The sequence below is a fragment of the Vicugna pacos genome, chromosome 19 (genome assembly GCF_048564905.1).
Source record: "Vicugna pacos chromosome 19, VicPac4, whole genome shotgun sequence".
NCBI lineage: Eukaryota > Metazoa > Chordata > Mammalia > Artiodactyla > Camelidae > Vicugna > Vicugna pacos.
The window spans coordinates 35,320,307-35,332,716 of NC_133005.1; the positions used below are offsets into that span (position 1 = coordinate 35,320,307).

A 12,410-nucleotide genomic window follows, 5' to 3' on the forward strand; every position below is an offset into this window, starting at 1 on the left:
GGGTTGTTTATATTCCATCTCTCTAGTGTATCTGATGTTAAGGAAAAGTTGTTGGAAACGTCCATACTTGTGGAAGTGAGTATTTGGTTAATCTTCCTAGTTTAGATTTTGAATGGCCCAAGATGCAGTCACCTCTCTGATGGAGAGAATTGTCCCTCTAACTGCTGAGGCAAGTTTTTCCCTTGGTTCATGATTTCAGGGACAGAATATCTTCAGTTAAACAGTTTTACTGGTATTATTTTTTTCCTTTAAATGAAGACGAACCTAAGGTAATCTAGACATGATATATTCTATACATTCAAAAGGTAAAAGGAGTTATGTGATAATACTCTTTTAGTATATATTGCAGAACACTCAGTGTCAGAGAATCCTGCAGGCCTGTGTCCTTAAAGAGAAAAGCTCTGAAAATAGCAGAAATTTGGACCAGAGAACATGGGGTAGATTTAATGTCTTTATTTTATTCTTCAGTACTAAGCCGTGCAGTATACAACCAATAAATACTTGTGGGTTGGATTTACATCTTTATTTTCTGCTTAATAGGAAAAGTTGTCAATATAGATATGAATTCGCTGAGATCCTCCATGAGGCCCGGCTTTGAAGATATAATCCGAAGGTGCATCCAGAGATTTTTTAGTCTTAATGATGGGCAGTCGTGGTCCCAGAAACGTCACTATCAGGAAGGTGAGGGATTTGGAGGTTGACTGTTGATCTTACTTGTCATTGTGTCTGGTATGCTGTTGTGCAGTAAGTACATACCTGACCATAGCGGTTGATGTGTCTGTGTGGTGTGGGAAAGTGATTCCTGAGCATTCTTATTTTAGCCTGTTGCTAATTTTGGTGAGGCCCAGTCTTTCACTGGATTTTGAAAATGTTGCATTGGGGTATATTTTCTTTCTCTCTTCTCCTGTACGTATTTGTTTTGCCAGTTGTAGTTACTAGTAATGGGATGTTTTCCCTAACAGCTTACATCCATGGCCACGCAGAAACCCCAGTGTATCGATTCTCTTTAGCTGATGGCACTATAGTGACTGCACAAACAAAAAGCAAGCTCTTCCGAAATCCTGTAACAAATGATCGTCATGGCTTTGTCTCAACCCACTTTCTTCAGAGGTAATGCCAGATTACTGCGTGTGCTCATATTAAATGCAGCAGGGTTCCCCTGTTGCTTTATTATTAATGTAAAAAGGGAGAAAATAAGAGAAAGTATGCAGGTTGTTGGGTTTGCTGAAGTTCACTTAGAATCCTGGAACATGATATGTCTTCTTCAGGGTTGTATTTTTATGTGAAAATGAGGATTTGTTCATTAAAGAATTAATTCCTGGGAAACCTGGAGGATGGGAAGGCTGTTGGATAAAAGAGCATATAAAATCTGACTACCTCTGTTACTTTCCATTCTAATGACTTGTTACATTGCTTTTAGGAGTTGAATTTAAAATTGGAAGGTAGATGTTAAGAATAAATAGTTGCTGTTGCTAGTGGTAAATGGGCAACACATGAAGGAGAATATTCACCCATTAATTATCTCGAGTAATTTGCAGGTATCTCCAGGTTAACCCCTTGAACTCTGGTCAAGCCCCTTTGAGACTCCAGCTGACATAGCTGTGGGCTTTTTATGGTGCTCTGGTGTCACTCATTTAGATTCTGTGGCTGCTGTTATTAAAAAGGATGCTACTAGGCTAGTAACTGGTCAATATCTAGATTGTTACTGCCACTGGATGCTGGATGGCGCCAGAGAGGTTAAGCTCCTGAGGCACTTACTTTGTCCTTAAAAAAAAAAAAAAACCTGATTCAGGCGTTTAACATCTACCTGTAATTTTTTAGTGAAAAATTGATGTTCTGTTTCTTTACAGGGAACAGAATGGGTATAGACCAAACCCAAATCCTGTTGGACAAGGCATTAGACCTCCAGCAGCTGGTTGCGGCAGTGCAGTAGGCGGCATGAATGTGTCGCCAAGCCAGGGCTTACAGATGCTGAGCGGCAGGACCTATGGCTTGGCTGACCCCAGCCCCGCGGGACAGATGGCTGGACCTAGGTATGGGGCTTCTGGCAGCATGGCTTCAGTGAACCCCGGGCCAGGCATGCAGTCACCAGCTTCCTACCAGAACAGCAGCTATGGTCTCAGCATGAGCAGCCCTCCTCACGGCAGTCCTGGCCTCAGTTCCAGCCAGCAGAGTATCATGATTTCTCCTCGTAATCGTGGGAGTCCAAAGATGGCCTCACACCAGTTTTCTCCTGTCGCAGGTATTCATGTTGCATCTCTTTTCTTAATTTTTTTTCTTTTTCAGTAATTCTTTTCTTTCCATCCCACTATAATTCTTGTAAAGCTAGCTCCTTTTAAAAAAGAAACTTCAGTGTGTTAAGTGGTGTTTTGTTATAGCATCTGATAGTCTTAATTCTTTCCCTAATTTTTCTCCAAATCCAGGTGTGCACTCTCCCATGGGATCTTCTGGCAATACTGGGAGTCACAGCTTTTCTAGCAGCTCTCTCAGTGCCCTTCAAGCTATCAGTGAGGGCGTGGGGACTTCTCTTTTATCTACTCTGTCTTCACCAGGCCCCAAATTGGATAACTCTCCCAATATGAATATAACGCAGCCAGGTAAAGTGAACAGTCAGGATTCCAGGAGTCCCCTAGGCTTGTATTGCGACCAGAATCCAGTGGAGAGTTCAATGTGTCAGTCAAATAGCAGGGATCACCACAGTGACAAAGAAAGCAAGGAGAGCGTTATGGAAGGGTCAGAGAATCAAAGAGGTCCTCTGGAAAGCAAAGGTCACAAAAAATTATTGCAGTTACTTACCTGTTCTTCTGATGACCGGGGGCATTCCTCCTTGACCAGCTCCCCTCTGGATTCAAGTTGTAAAGACTCTGCCGTTAGTGTCACCAGCCCCTCTGGGGTCTCCTCTTCGACACCTGGAGGCGTGTCCTCCACATCCAATATGCATGGGTCACTGCTGCAGGAGAAGCACCGGATTTTGCACAAGTTGCTGCAGAACGGAAATTCACCAGCTGAAGTCGCCAAGATTACTGCTGAAGCCACGGGGAAGGACACTAGTAGTACGACGTCTTGTGCGGAGGGGAACGTCAAGCAGGAGCAGTTAAGTCCTAAGAAGAAGGAAAATAATGCTCTGCTTAGATATCTTCTGGACAGGGATGACCCTAGTGACACACTCTCCAAAGAACTACAGCCCAAAGTGGAAGGCGTGGACAGTAAAATGAGCCAGTGCAGCAGCTCCACCATTCCCAGCTCAAGTCAAGAGAAAGAGTCTAAAATTAAGACAGAAACAAGTGAAGAGGTAATTTGTCTTTTCTGTACTGCAGCTTAGTCATTGTGTTTCATCATTGCATTTCTGTGTTAGAAAGGCTGTGTGTTACACACAAAATCTTACTTTCTGCTTTAGGTTTATTTAATGGAAATTAATCTGGCGCTGTCCTTTTTTTGTAATTCTTGAGCATCAGTAAAGTATATTATGTAACTTAGAAATATCAGATGTGTTTGCTTTAAAATATGATGATACTTCATTAGTCGCCAATTTGAAATTTTTCATGGAGGTTTTTATTGTTGGAATGAGCAACTGGGTCATTAAGGGTATGGTATTAAGTAACAGAATTTTGATTTTTACCTAATATCACAATCCTTTTACACAATCGCATTCTAAAGCATTTCCCAAAGTCTGCTTGAGTAACATTATTCTGGGAGACATTAACATGCACCTGAGAAAATCAAACTCCTGGAGGAGTCCTGCTGTGAGGATACCTGTTTAACTTTGTTTAACCCAGTGTTCTTTAAATACATTGACCAAAAGCCCCTTTTAAAGCATGCCCGTGAGTATCTTGTTGAATATCAGCTTGTTTTTATTACTAATCATACGTGTTTTCAGAAGTACGTATAGAGGCAGACATCTCTGTCAGCTAACGATTCTGACTAATGTTAGCTGGAAAATACCCCACAGTTTTGAGAATTAAACATTTAGTATAAATTTAAAACTGCCTCTTTGAAAGCACCTTCAGACCCGTGGGTTTACCTCAGAAGTTGAACTGTTCTTGCCTTCAAGGAGGCTTAGGGGTGGGGGTCATAGTCGGCAGCCTGTGAGTCGGGCGTTGTCATTCCAGGTGACTGTGGGCTTTTCTTGTCTCCATTTCATCTCTTCCCTTCTCATGAGTCGTTTATACCTATGTGTCTAGTAATGCACACAGGTTAATGAAAAATTTTGTTTTTAGGGGTCTGGAGACTTGGATAATCTAGATGCTATTCTTGGTGATCTGGCCAGTTCTGATTTTTACAGTAATTCCATATCCACAAACAGTAGCAATCTGGGAACCAAGCAACAACAGATGTTTCAAGGAGCTAATTCTCTGGGTAAGAAACGACTAGGTTTTATTCTTGCCGCCGTTTAAGCTTCTCTTCATGCTTGTGTGTATTCTTACACTAAGACTGGGATCCAACTTTTAAATGTGAGCTCTGCTTCTCAGTTTCTTATAGTAATTTATAATGTATAAGTTTTAAAAGCTTTTTGGACATTTTCCTATATTTAAAAATTTCCCATTTCTAAGATGATGCCAGTCATCACGGCACTTATAAAATGTTCATCATTGATTATTCCAGGTGAATAGTAAGTACTAGGACCTGTGCTTTTCTTAGGCATAGAGAATTGGATTGAAAAGCAAATCAAAACTGATCCTTTGACACTAACTTATAGAATCTTGTCATTTGAGACTTTTCTCCTTTGGTGTTTGTTGGTTCTTATCCAGCCTCGCTCCTATAGCTGTGTGTTTCTTTATTCATCAGTTTAGCAAGGATATATGGTGTCAATTGAAAAAGATTAATTCATAGTTACCTGGGATGGTGGTTATTCATTTTTAGTGGCGCTATTTCCTAAACCAAAATGGGTAGTCAGAGCAATCAAACAGATTGGAAAAAGGAAGAAGAAAAAGGTTAGGAGGAAACTTTATATTTTTCTTTGATTAGAAGGCAACTTACCTGGTTACATTTAATTGAAAAATTTTAAACAGAGAAGCCACTTAAGTGTGCATTTTGAAGAACCTCCAGGAGTTTGAAACATTGGTAAAATTTCCAATATTAAGTGAAGCAGAATATGAATGACCGTATCAGGCTACAGAGCATTGCCCAGTGCTTCAGCCAACAGTGAGACTCTGGTTTTTTACTTTGTTTGGAATATGAGGCTTTTTTTTCCCCTTCTTTTGGGTGCCTAGTACTTTGTAAAGGAAGACCATTTAGTAAGGAAGACATTCTTGGGTAGATGATATTGGTGTTTATGTCTTGTACTTGATTATTTATGTACGGAATCATCAGAGGATATTTCTGTGTTGTGCTTCTATATTTTTAACAGGTTTGAGGAGTCCACAGCCTGTGCAGTCTGTTCGTCCGCCGTGTAACCGAGCAGTGTCTCTAGACAGCCCTGTTTCTGTTGGCTCAAGCCCTCCAGTGAAGAATATGAGTGCTTTCCCCATGTTACCAAAGCAGCCCATGTTGGGTGGCAATCCAAGAATGATGGATGGTCAGGAAAACTATGGCTCAAATATGGGTATATTTATTTGTGATGAAGATTTATGATTAAAATTTTCTTTTGGGAAAAGCAAAGTGAAAATACTTAAAGCCATTTAATTGGAATTCGGTAACAGGTTTTTGAATAACAGCATGCTTCGTTCATGAGTATCCTTCATGTATTCTGTGTCTGGATGATTTAAACTCTTAAGGACGTTTTTGGTCCAAAACATTTTTTAACCTGTAACGAAGGAATACATGGCAGTGCAGACATACGTGGAGATACTGCGAGTTCTGTTCCAGACCACCATAATAAAGCAGATAACAAGATAAAGCAAGTGACGTGAATTTTTTTGTTTCCCAGTGCATGTTAATTATGTTTACACTCTAGTCTATTAAGTGTGCACTAGCATTGTGTCTCCAAAAAACTGTATGTACCTTAACACACATTTTATTGCTAAAAACGGCTAACCATTGTCTGACAACACGAGGTTGCCACAAACCTCCAGTTTGTAAAATATGCAGCATCTGTGATGTGCAGTAAAGCGGGAGCACGCCTGCAGTGGCCTGCTGGAACTGAGAGCTCGCTAGCCCTGTTCTTAGAGGGACAAAGCACTTTTTTGGTCAAGGCTGATATTGTGTATGATGACTGTACTTAAATGATAAGAGAAGGATTTCATTTCAATATGGAAAAGACCTAATCCTTTCTGTTTCAGGTGGACCAAACAGAAATGTGACTGTGAACCAGACTCCCTCCTCGGGAGACTGGGGCTTACCAAACCCGAAGGCCAGCAGAATGGAACCTGTGAATTCAAACTCCATGGGGAGGCCAGAAACGGAGTATAATGCTTCTTTACCCAGGCCTCCGGTGGGTGGCTCAGTGCCCACCATGCCTCTTCGGTCCAGTAGCATCCCGGGTGCAAGGCCGATGTTGCAGCAGCAGCAGCAGCAGATGCTTCAGTTGCGTAAGCATCCCCTTCATAACCTAGAACATCCAATGTTCTTTTCAACTTCTCCCATTGGCTTATTTGAAAATCTGTCCTTTCTTTTTGCTCCACCAGGGCCTGGTGAGATTCCCATGGGCATGGGAGTCAGTCCTTATGTCCAAGCAGCACCGTCAAACCAACCTGGTTCCTGGCCAGATGGCATGCTGTCCATGGAACAAGGCCCTCATGGGACTCAAAATAGGTGGGGCTCTAGCAAGTGATTCTGAAGAAACTGTTAGCATTGTGTTATCTAGAAAAGAGCACAGGAACAATCCTGAAAGAGAATGGGAAAAACTCTCAGTAACTGAGGGACTCAGTTGCCAACTGTAAAAATGAGCCTGAGGTAGCAGGCAGTGGCCTTCATGGGAGAGGGAGGAAACAGAATTTTATGTTCGGCTGTCAGGCTGCTGAGTGATCACACCCGAGAGCCTCCATGTGTGGTGCTGGTCTCATGATGTAACAGTCCTCCTCCATGAGCAAGGGGGTAAACCAGTTAGACAAGATGATGTGCAGAGGGTAAGCCTCCATTTCCAGAAAATTCATTAAGAATTGGATAATTCTTTTCTAAAATTATTTAAAGCATTTCAGGGATGAAGGTGAAAGTGAAATATAGCACTCTTATTTTTGTAAAAGAAAGATGGATTATGTCTCTTTCTTTCCTTTCTTTCCTGTCTTGTCTTTCCTTCCTTCCTCCCTTCCTTTTTTGCTTGGTCAGTAACTCATTTGCATGGAAAAGGCCACCGGTTAATGTCAACTTCAACTTGAGTTCTAAAATAAAATGGGCTGGGAGTATAGCTCAGTGGTAGAGTGTGGACTTAGCATGCACGAGGTCTGGGTTCAATCCCTAGATCCTCCATTAAAAAAACAAAAAGAAAAAGAAAAGTGAATTGATGTGTTGAGTAGACAGCAGTGTAACTACACGAGCTCATTAATTTGAGTGCTTCACCAAATTTTTCTGAGGTTGGATAAATGTCTAGTTCCACGCCCCTATAATGTGTTAGAACTGTGGCATTGTTGTGGGTGTATGGTGTTTGTATTGTGCTTATCAGTACGTAAGCTTTGTGGGCCAAGTGTTAACACCAAGTTACTTTGGTAGATCCCTGGGCTCAGTTCAATATTTTTTCCTGTTCTTTTGTTGATTGCTTCCACTTAACAAGTGTCCTAACTATCACCATGTCTATTCTTGTAGGGTCTTGAAAACAAGCATCATCTTCCATCACTCCAGTCTCCCCTCACATCTCTGCTGTCCCCCAGATAAATGCCAAGGAGCCTAGCAGTTATATTTTGGTGGTGGGATTGGGAGTGACAAGCTAGATGTGGTCGGAGATGACCTTTTGAAATTTAAAATTGTGGGTCTTAAATTCAAACTGATGCCATTTGCTCTTCTTTGCTACTCAGTTGGTTTTTATTTATGCTTGTAGTATTTGAGTTACCGCATATTAAAAATACTGTGCATGGTTATTTAAAAAAAAGCACTGTTCAAATTGATTGTACATCTCTTACTAGGCCACTTCTTAGGAATTCCCTGGATGATCTCCTTGGGCCACCTTCTAACCTAGAAGGCCAGAGTGATGAAAGAGCGTTGTTGGACCAGCTGCACACACTCTTGAGCAACACAGATGCCACAGGCCTGGAAGAAATTGACAGAGCTCTGGGCATTCCTGAACTTGTAAATCAAGTAGGTAGCAGTAATGTGGAAATACGAGTGTGTGCATGCGTGCGTGCGTGTATTCATACCTATGAAGCCATGCACAAGAGTGCCCCTGTGTGTACCTTTCCTGTTACTTATGATAAAACATCACTACATTCGTGGATACCAGCATTAATTTAGCAAATGCACTTTATAATTGTGATAGTACTTCCAGCAACCTACTATTTTATAAAGATGTCAAATTTTAGGCATCCATAAAATGAGCCAGTAAAACTGCCATACAGTTTTAAAAATGCTGCTTTCTGCTTACGTTAGTTAAGAGTCCTCATTTTCATAATTACTTCTATTACCTGGCCAACCAGTGTGTACTCTGAGGAGGCAAGTTTTTTTTGTGTGTTAAACAAAACGATGGTAAATCTGTGAATGTCCTAACAGCATAATCTCCTATTCTCAATTACCTTTTGAGCCTTATGAAAATACGCCATTCACAGACCTGTAGTTTTGAAACAGGTACATTTTATAGTGGAGGGTGCGCTGTGTAAGTCTGTGTGTTCAGTGACAAGCAGGAGAGATGCTGAGGGCTCAGTCTTTGTTGAGGAGACAGGTGGGTACAGAAAGAATTACACTCTAACGTGGCAAACACCACACAGAACTTTTTAAACGGTGAGTGGGAAACAGAGCAGTGACGATGTACACCCAGAGGTACCAGCCACTGGTGACCCTGGCACTGGGAGTGGTGTCCTGCCTGGCTGGGGGAGGATATGAGGGTTATACAGGACTGAGAAGCTTGAACTACCCACTCAAATTTTTTATTCAAGTTGGAAATAGCTTTCTTTGTTCTCATGATAAAAGTTAATGTTCGTTGTATAAAAATCACCGAAGTATATATTAAAAAAAAAATCAAAAGTCCTTTGTAGGCCCTGGAACAGAGTCATAAGTAACTTTTGAGTATGTATTTTAAAAGGAACAGACTTTTAAAATACTTTGGTTTTCTGTTTTACTTTATGAAAGTCATTGTCAGTCATCTTTTTCTGTTTAATACATACATCTTTAATTTTAATGGCCAAAATAGTATCCATTGTATTGAACACAGTTTCTTTAACCAGTTCTCTACTAGTGGAAATTTAATTGTTCCTAAACATTCCCTGTTACAGTTCTATGAGTTACTTCCATCTTGTTCACTTGGTCTGTTTTCTTAGCTGTAATCCAAGAGGTGCAATCTTGGGAAGGGAGAATGTGAAGAATTGAGATTACTGGCTTTTAGTTCCAAGTGAAAGGTGTCTCCATCTACTGTGGTGTAGGGAAGATTGGAGGAGCAGTGGGCTTTTTTTGAGGGAGGGACTGTTGGTAATCACGACTCTTGTTCTCCACATGTCAAGTTTGAGATGCCTGGGACATCCAGGTAAAGGTGTTGAATGGGTGTCTGTATAAGCAGAATTAAGAGTTCAGAGACATTTCAGCTGGAGACAGAAACTTGGCATATGTTACTGGTAGATAAGAACACCAAGGTAGAAAGTGTAGCAAGAGAAAAGAAGATGGCCCAGGACTGACGAACCCTCGGCATTCCTCCAAGGAAAGGCCAGAGAGGTGGGAGAAAGTCGAGAGTGGTGTCACGGTTACTGTGAGGTGGAATGTGCTTTAGGGTGGGGCTTGGCGAGGGTGCTGACCGCACACTTGCCGTTCTGTGCCCGAGGATGAGATGATAAAGGTGAATGCAGCACCTGCCAGGCTCTTCTTGTCTTAGCATGGCAGGCTCTCCCCTCCTTTAGAGTATTTGTTTTTGCTTCTTTTTTAGCTGAACATTATATTGTACGCATGGCTAGCACGTAGAGAAGTGATGCCTGGCACATAACAGACACTTGAGAAATACGTGTTGAATTAATGGGTGTCTTTCTCCTCCCCGTGTTCAAATAATAGTGGATGACTGACCACCTTTAGTCTTTGTTCATGTGGTGAATACACTCCAGGGGATATGAGCTACTGTTGATTTACCTGTCTCTACTAAACTTGCCTCTTGCCACCTTCAAAGGCAGTCTTATAAAATCACAGGAGAATTCATTGATCACAGTGATTTTAATTGATTTATTTTACACATGGCATGGGAGGTCCATGTTGGTACAGAAATCTTGTCTGGAGTAAATAGTACTTCTCAGTTTCTCTCTATATTGTAGATGATTTGGCTCAGAAAATATTTGACTGTCTATGTGAGACCCTACATTAGGTAGGCACTAGGACACAGCCGTGTAAAGATGGGGTGTGCTCTGCATTCTCGTGGAACTTCAGATAATAAACTGGATTTTGCTTTTGGAATTCTGCAGCAGCACTATTCACATATATATTGACTTTATTTTTCGCTTTCTTTAGAGCATTTGATTTCTGTTGCTTTCTCACCATTCATTTATGTGTTTGATGTTTAGGGACAAGCTTTGGAGCCCAAACAGGATGCTTTCCAAGGCCAAGAAGCAGCAGTAATGATGGAGCAGAAGACAGCATTGTATGGGCAGACGTACCCAGCACAGGGGCCTCCAATGCAAGGAGGCTTTAATCTTCAGGGACAGTCACCATCTTTTAACTCTATGATGAATCAGATGAACCAGCAGGGCAGTTTTCCTCTCCAAGGAATGCACCCTAGGGCCAACATCATGAGACCCCGGACAAACACCCCCAAGCAGCTTAGAATGCAGCTGCAGCAGAGGCTGCAGGGCCAGCAGGTAACCAGTCACATGTTCTGCCTTGGCCTCACGTGGCTTTCCCTTTGGCCTCCTCCTCTTTGATTTGTTTTCAGACTGTGTTCTTCAGAGCTCTTGCCACTGGCTCTCCATTCTCTGTCAACTAAAGAAATTCCTTGTTTTCATTTCTGTGTAACATTTTATTTGGATGGCTCCTTGTGAGGGAGTGGTTGTACTAGAGTTGGATACCTTCCTGTGAGAATCTTCTATTGTATAGGTTGAAAAAAAGTGTCAGAGGATTGCTTTTGGGGCAAAATAGAAAAGTGTCTCATAATGGCCACATAGATTTAGAGGTAGATAATTTGTATTTTTAAAAAGTCCTTAATATTAGTAGCCAGATATTTAAAACTTACTGATTTGAGCACTCTCTCTAAGGAACCTGTGCTTTCAAAGTTGAACTCTCTTAGTATTTTGAGACTTGTTTATTTTTTTCTTTAATCCATAACACATTTAAAAATTTTTAATTATTTATATGGTTTGTATCTTGGGTGTGCTGAGTTAGGAAATGTGGCAGAACTGAACCATATAATATGATGAGTGAGCAAATTTAGAATCCAGTGAGCCAGAGACTCTTAGTGTGTTAATATTCCTAAAAGTCAGTTTAGGTACTTGAGGAAGCTGGTAGTGCATTCATGGTATCATTTTACCTTTTACCATTTCTTTCCACTAAAAATTACCTAGGAAAAGGTAATAGTAGTTTCTCCAGTGTTACTTTGATCAAGTTAAAGCTATTTCTCTAATAGCCTAAATAATCCCAGTGGAAATCGGACTTAAAATCCTTCGAGTTCCTATGGAATATACTCTTTAAGCTGCAAAACTTCACTTTTTCCCTCCTGATGCAGAACATTGAAGCTTTGTTTGCTAGCCAAGTACTTTTCAGAACGAATCTTTCTAAAAGGTGAGAGTGTACCGATTCAGCTTTGATATGACTTAGCCAGGTTAATGGGTTTAGGAGATACCATCACGACCTCGCTGGGTGGTGCTGAGGTTGTGGACATCTATTTTGGGCTCATTAATGTGCTCTACTTGCATTCTAACCAACCTGTCTGTCCTTCCCCAGTTTTTGAATCAGAGTCGTCAGGCACTTGAAATGAAAATGGAAAACCCCACTGCTGGTGGGGCTGCGGTAATGAGGCCCATGATGCAGCCCCAGGTGAACGCCCAGGTGAGAATAACAGGTGTCTCCATTTTCATGGCTGAATGCCCTGCACAGGGCTTGGCCGATGGTTGACCCTCAGTAAATGTTAAACAAATACAGTGCATATTCCCAAGTTTCTTGTCTAAGAAGCCGTCACCTGGTCCCATCACACTTTTCATCTTCCCTTCTCTCCTGCTGGTGACTAGGAAGAATCAGAGGAGGAGAGATTGTTTCATAAAAACCACTGATTTGTGTTTTTCAAATTAATTCTCTTTGTGATCAGTTGCTGTTGTGAAAACAGTTGCCACCAACTTTTTAGAAACTTAAAATAACCTGTAAACTTTTCTCTGTTCCTGGGTTTTGAAACAGTTTGCTCCCTGAGTAGAACTGGAAATTATAAGAAA

General features: G+C 41.2%; 1 protein-coding gene across 6 annotated transcripts in view; it reads left to right on the top strand.

Moving 5' to 3' along the window:
• Positions 1 to 12,410, top strand: part of NCOA3 (nuclear receptor coactivator 3) — a 105,911-nt gene that overhangs the window by 87,198 nt on the left and 6,303 nt on the right. For 5 of the 6 annotated variants that reach the window (XM_015237748.3, XM_015237750.3, XM_072944349.1 and 2 more), the window contains 11 exons: positions 541 to 681; positions 963 to 1,110; positions 1,851 to 2,242; positions 2,424 to 3,292; positions 4,218 to 4,356; positions 5,348 to 5,542; positions 6,219 to 6,467; positions 6,564 to 6,690; positions 7,995 to 8,166; positions 10,557 to 10,850; positions 11,929 to 12,033. In XM_015237748.3, the coding sequence (XP_015093234.1) occupies positions 541 to 681; positions 963 to 1,110; positions 1,851 to 2,242; positions 2,424 to 3,292; positions 4,218 to 4,356; positions 5,348 to 5,542; positions 6,219 to 6,467; positions 6,564 to 6,690; positions 7,995 to 8,166; positions 10,557 to 10,850; positions 11,929 to 12,033 (2,831 nt within the window). The remainder of the gene's footprint in view (positions 1 to 540; positions 682 to 962; positions 1,111 to 1,850; positions 2,243 to 2,423; positions 3,293 to 4,217; positions 4,357 to 5,347; positions 5,543 to 6,218; positions 6,468 to 6,563; positions 6,691 to 7,994; positions 8,167 to 10,556; positions 10,851 to 11,928; positions 12,034 to 12,410) is intronic. The other variant, XM_072944348.1, reaches the window with a different exon arrangement.